The 6,326-nt window shown below is 38.5% G+C and overlaps 1 protein-coding gene across 1 annotated transcript; it reads right to left on the reverse strand.

Moving 5' to 3' along the window:
* Positions 1–850: 850 nt before the first annotated feature.
* On the reverse strand, positions 851–3,890 carry LOC306853134 (NK1 transcription factor-related protein 1; the record flags this gene model as incomplete). The annotated part of the gene is made up of 2 exons (XM_079390333.1): positions 851–1,557; positions 3,482–3,890. 2 exons carry the CDS (start codon positions 3,888–3,890, stop codon positions 851–853), a joined length of 1,116 nt encoding a protein of 371 aa, XP_079246459.1.
* Positions 3,891–6,326: the final 2,436 nt, after the last annotated feature.

Consider the following 6,326-nt stretch of genomic DNA (forward strand, 5'->3'; position numbering starts at 1 on the left):
CGTAGATATAGGTAAATATGTAGGCTAATGTTCAAGTAAATTAACGCAGCAATAATCTATTTCAGTCATTAAACACAAGGGTTTCAAAGAGAGGAACCTTTCTATATTCCTAAAAAAGTAAAGTAAACGATTACCAACCTGTTCGCGCTTCATTGAACGAAATTGACCGCGATTAATTCCAGCTTTTCGTCCAAGAAAGCGGTTTCTCAGTTTATACAATTCAATTTCAAATCAGGCATTAGCATATAGTGCAAGATCATGTAAAACTTGGTTTTAAAATTAGTTCATAAAGCCAGCAAAATGTTTGACAACTGATCTTTGTCATTTTATTTCAACCATTTAATTGTGAGACAAACAATTAAATAATAGCGTAGTCTATGCAACGTCAGAATTAAATAATATGGCCCACAGTAAAAAATAAAAATTTTAAAAACTTTTCATTAGGCTTGTTTACACGATTTTAGTCCAATCTCATTCTTTGTTTCAGTACATACTGTTTAATTCCCTACTACATGTGCATTCAAAGTTAATGTCTAAACACATTTCATAATAACTAAATATATACAGTTTGACCTTGAGAAATATTCACAGTTGATCAAAATTAAGCAAATTGAAATCAAATCTAATATTAGCATGTATTCCCGACCATGGGGAAAATGATTCCTAAACTTAATTCTGGGTTTGCCACAGTGCAGAATGGTTGCTACATCTCGGTTTTTAAGACAAACCTATCAAATGTCTTTGCAAGTGTGTGAGACAGCATAGTGCTTCATGTTAAAAAATGTTCCTGTGCAGAGTTGACCGGACACTCTGTTTCTTCCGATCCAGGACATCTCCTAAAGATTTCTTCTTATAAGTGCGGCGCGTAAAATGTGGGAGCTCCGTAAGTCTGAGAGCCGAGCATGAAGGGTGACAGTACCGCGTGACCCGGCAGAAAGGGTAACTGAGCGGTGCATACGAGTCCTCCTGGCGCGTGACCCGGATAGCTGGTGTGCATGGACAGATGACCGCTCATAGGAGGAGACGGGCTCAGAGGACTCAGGCTGCCCAGCCCGTTGCTCGGTCCACCTCCGCTCCCGCTGGTCGGCGCGCTCGTGTCCGCGCCCGGGTTCTGTTTCTTCCACTTGGTCCGGCGGTTCTGAAACCATATTTTCACCTGAGTCTCTGTCAAGCTCAAAGACAGCGCCAGGTTGAGGCGTTCGCACACGGACAGGTATCGCGTCGACTTAAATTTGTTCTCCAGAGCCACCAGCTGCTCGTACGTGAACGCAGTCCGGGCCCTTCTGGGTTTGCCAGACTTCGAGTCCGAACCGGAGCGCTTACGCTTGGGTTTCACCAGGTGATTCTGTCCGTTTGATGAGGACTGTTGAGTCTGCTGTCCTTCTGGACTTTTGTTTAGTGAGTCGTCGTCCTCGTGCTGCCCAAATTCGGCGTCGTTGTTTCCAAGCAGGGCGCTGCTCTCCTCACTGCACAGATCCTCCTGCATCTCGCTGTCCGACTGATTCCCTCGGGTAAAATCAGCCTCACATTCCTCTGATCGGAACACAAATCCGTCTTCTGTGGAAACACAAAACACTGTTGTCAAAAACCAGCTTGACACCAATTACCTGAATGCACAGGTGAATTTACAGTTTAACACACGTTGATATGAGGTAGCACCAACGGGAGGGAAGAAAAGCATTTCAGTAAGTACATTCAGTTGTTTCTTACTCTATCTATTTTTCTCATCTATTTTTCTTTTTTTTCTAAAATAATATCCTTAATTTTCTCATTTAAATATGTAACACATCCTGTTATGTGATTTCGACTAAAGTAGAAATTGTTTTCTACTTTAATTGTCTGAAATAAACTTCAGCACAGATGCCTAATTATGTTATAGCACTTTGTTTACTTGTTTAAAGTTTAAATATTTCAACAACAACAACAACAGAGAATGACAACATTTTTACACTTGAAATTAAACCGAAATTTCTGTTCTAGTCGTTCTTTATCCTCTTTATATAAAGTGGAGACAGAGTAGATGGCACTTCTTTTGGCGTGTCAATTCATCTTGACATCTTAAATCACAGCACGGTCGTCTAATCGATAACTCTCAATTTACTCATCCATTTAAAGCGGCTGTTAAAAACAACACAAACCTTATCAAATTATTGCAGCCTACAATTACTGTTTATTGAAAATTGCTTTCGCGCGCTGCCTCCAATCAATCATAGAGGTTGACACATATTTGTCCTTGCAAATGACGGCACAGAAGATAAGATGATCACATGAAGAGCGCGCTTTCTGTTTTCACTGTTTAGACTCGATACAAAGCACTAATATATCTGAAGAAAAACAACAACAACAAAAACAAAAAAACAATTAAACCCATTCGATTGCGTTTAATTTAACGCAACTTTCTGCGTAAAGACGCTGATAATGTGGAGGATCTGTTCCAGACTGGGTCGATATCCTATTATAGAAATGAGTATATCTCTTTCAGACAGCTTGCAAACTCTCTCAACATTTAAATTATAGCACCCAAATTCGGATAATTACAACATTAAAACCTATTATACTTATTAAAGCAGTTATCGATCATGGGTCTCAAAAAAAAAAGTGCAAAAAGTGGTCGGACAGCACGACTGTAGTGCTCCAAAATCATTCTTAAACGTAAGAATTATCTGAAGATTTGTTTCAATGTATTTACTTGACAATTAAAAATTCCAAGGGTCATAGGCTACATTTTAAAATTTGTTTCCACCAGTCTCAAGAGTAACTGTAAAATCTAATTGCAATCCTAATAATTCCTCATTTCACTCCACAACCACTCAATTAAAATATTTAACATGTCCATTTACAAGGATTTTAATGATAAAAAAAAAAAAAAACTAATACAATTCCTTCTGTAAATAAACTTTAGTTAAAATCCATCGTTATGGCTCTTCCAGGTGCAGAAAATGTGATTTAAGGTCTACTTGCATTTAACAATAAATAAATTATTTTGTTATAAAACTTGATTTTTCTTATAACAAACACAAAAACAAAACAAAAAACTGGTCTAAATATGGGCATTCAAGCAGTGTCCTGTATTTTAAACAAGTTTTAAAAGTATTTTAAACATTATTCTACATTTATTTTTATGACCTAAATAATTATGAGACTACATTGAATATTCGAACTTTTATTAATTAATTTGACACACCACAGTATCATTTTAAGTGAAAAGTGAATTATAATCGTGAAAAACTTTTTTTCCAAAACGGTGACCAATCACAGCACCTTTTTACTCCCTTATACCTCCATGTACATTTTGCATTAAGATGTTTTATTGCAGAAAAAAAAAAAACGTGCCCACATTTCAATTATATAATTTTAATTTATAGGCCACGATGTTGAAACAAATGCTTGTCCATATTATTTGTATGTACTTTCGCGCTGTCATGTTAAACATCATTTTGAACATACACACAATGACAAGGGAGAAACAATGGTAACTTACTTAAACTCCCTGATGTTTTTTTACAGTCGTAGTCCTCTTGATAAGACTTGTGCTCGATCGTATGATTTGAGTCATCGCTTCTGTTTTCTGCACCAAACGTGAAATCACAACCTGTCCTGTTAGGTGTTTGCCTCTTACTAGTAAATTTATTGGGGTCCAAAATGTCCAGAACCGAGAACGAGGTTGTCCGGTGGACGGTAGGAGGCGCGCCCGCGGGTGAGGGCTCGTGTCTCGGTGAGGTTTCTCGACTCTCCGCCGGTAAAGCGTCTCTCCCTCCGGCGCAGTTAAACACTGGCAACTCCCCGGCAGCGAGGCGCTTGTCGTCCATGCCGTCCTGCGGAGCGACCACGATCACGCCGGCAGCGGCAGGTACGATGGAGTCGCCAACCTGCACTTTTTCCCGGTTCATAGCTCTCCAGAGAGCAGCACAGCCGTCTGACTTCTGTTCTCTTTTGCCGTTCTTTATTCAACAGGACGCATACTGGTGAAAATACAACAAATAAGTGCAGTCTGCTACTTAAGATGATTTTGGTCAGGAGTTGATCCAGCCGGTCTCTGGATGGTGATGCTGATGTCCCCCTGCTCAGGTCCTTTTTGGGTTTGAACCGTCCCCTCAGGACACCCCGTCGTTTATGTCACATACACACACACGCGCGCGCGCCCAGCTGGCTACCCTCCCCTTTACACAGCTCTGATCATCTCCAAAACTTAGACACAAGCCGTGGCTTATTTATGCATTCATATACCATTGTGAGTGGTAATTGGCTACAAATTAATCCCATGCCTCTAATAGCCTATTATCTCCGTCTGAGTATGAGAAGCACCACAGGAGAGTGAGCGATGATGTGGCCTCTGATATACACAGCTGTCAACTCACACCCAACGTGAGCGCACTGGACTGGAAACACACTAAATAGGCTTATTTTTCCCTACTTTCTCTCTCCCATCTCCCGCGCTGGGTTAAGGTTACAATAATCATTGTTTCCAGAGAAATTAGTGAGAAAATGGGCCACTTGAAAGCAATGATGTCTTGGAGTGGTTAGCAGTGAGTCTTTTTCATTTGACGACAAAACAGAAACACATATTTTTAATTGTTAATTGGCTGTATGTATATATATATATATATATATATATATATATATATACACATCACCATATTAATCACAAATGATCACCCTAATGAAAATAAAACTGAAATGAAAAATGATTGCTATTTATTAGTTTACAACAAACAAGTGACCAAAAAGCAGATTTTAAACTGATAAGAACCTTGAGAGCAAAGTCCTAATGGTGTAGTTCAGATGAAAAAGCGCCACAGAAGTGTAACAAAATGGAATTTTCTTTTGTTTGGTTCAGATGGGCAACACAAACAAGGTCAGTCCTTTGCAATTACCAAAGGCAATGATCCTTTATAAGCAAGAAATTAAAAGTTGCACAAAAATGGGTAAAACAATCAGCTGTAAGGATGAACATGATTATCCCATCAAGACCGGTCCCATGGGAGTCACGATATAAGCCCCTGCAAAGAGACTGCAGCATCATGGGCCATGACATTCAACTTTTAATCTGATCTATCGAGGGGCCAAATAATAGCCATTATAATAGGCTTTCCCATGTGTGTTTCTCAATTTTGTAGCCTAAATTTGTGCATATGTCTGTATAGACTATCATCCAAATTTTAACAAGCTGATTAAATAAAGTACATTTTACAGTGCAAATCCTTGCATTTGCACCTTGATGTAGACCTCAGATATGTTATCCATGAAAGCACAATTTGTCTATCCATGAAAACACATAATTGGCTGTTGAGTCAGCCAGGCTGTTTTGCTAGCTGATTGGGGAATTGCTGTAATTAGAAAATTCTCCCAGTAGCTCACTGAATGATTTAGTCAATTTAATCATATTATGCACAATAATTTGCATGTTGTCACAATTGTCCTATTCACAGACCCCCAAGTCTACACATAAGACACGGATCGAACAATCTTCCTTATTATTTCAGCCTAGATCATGTGAGAAAATCATTGACAATAGCATATTCATTATTGACAATTTAATAACCAAGACACCCCTACAACAGCGTCCCAAACCATTGTGCATGAGCACACCCTTTCTGTCATGTTAGCTCAAATCAGTTACCTATTCCAGATCATTTGACCAGACAATAATTCAAAATTCACAGGTCTCTATTGTTTTGAATGCATGAAATAACATCAAAAGCTAAAACTGACCAGAATAATATCCGTGAAACCACAGATCCTAAGTTGAAAAATCTATGATATTGAGAAACAGATCATTTAATGCAAATATGACTGCTGATTCAGGGAAGCTGGGGTAGATGAGTGATATTTAAGACACTAAATTATGTGGGGGTTTTTCAGCTCTAAATAACAGTCCTCTTAAAATAAATAAATAATAATAATATATATATATTTTTTTTCTGCTGAGACAGCACAAGTCAGTTTACACAATATAAAATATTGTGCTGTTCTAGTGCTCTGGGGAGGAAGACAGCTTTAGTCAAAGCGTCAGAAGCAATCTAATGATTTTAAATGAGCACAGAGTAGTAAAAGCCTGACAATTCTCCATCACAACAGCAGATGATGGTTAAAACGACTAGAAATCAATATTCTGACCGGGTGTCTCCCACTGATAAGAGGTGCCAAGACAATGTTGACTATTAAAGTCGACAGCTTGAGATATTACACTATTACTTATGCTATTTTTAATAATATATAATATTTGGGCTATAATTAATTAATTCTATGGATCAGATAGTATCTCGGTCTGGGATGAGGTCGAGGGGGTCTATTAAGACTGGTAATGAGAAAGGAGAATTCCAGTC

The sequence above is a fragment of the Barbus barbus genome, assembly GCF_936440315.1.
Source record: "Barbus barbus genome assembly, chromosome: 33".
NCBI classification, from domain to species: domain Eukaryota; kingdom Metazoa; phylum Chordata; class Actinopteri; order Cypriniformes; family Cyprinidae; genus Barbus; species Barbus barbus.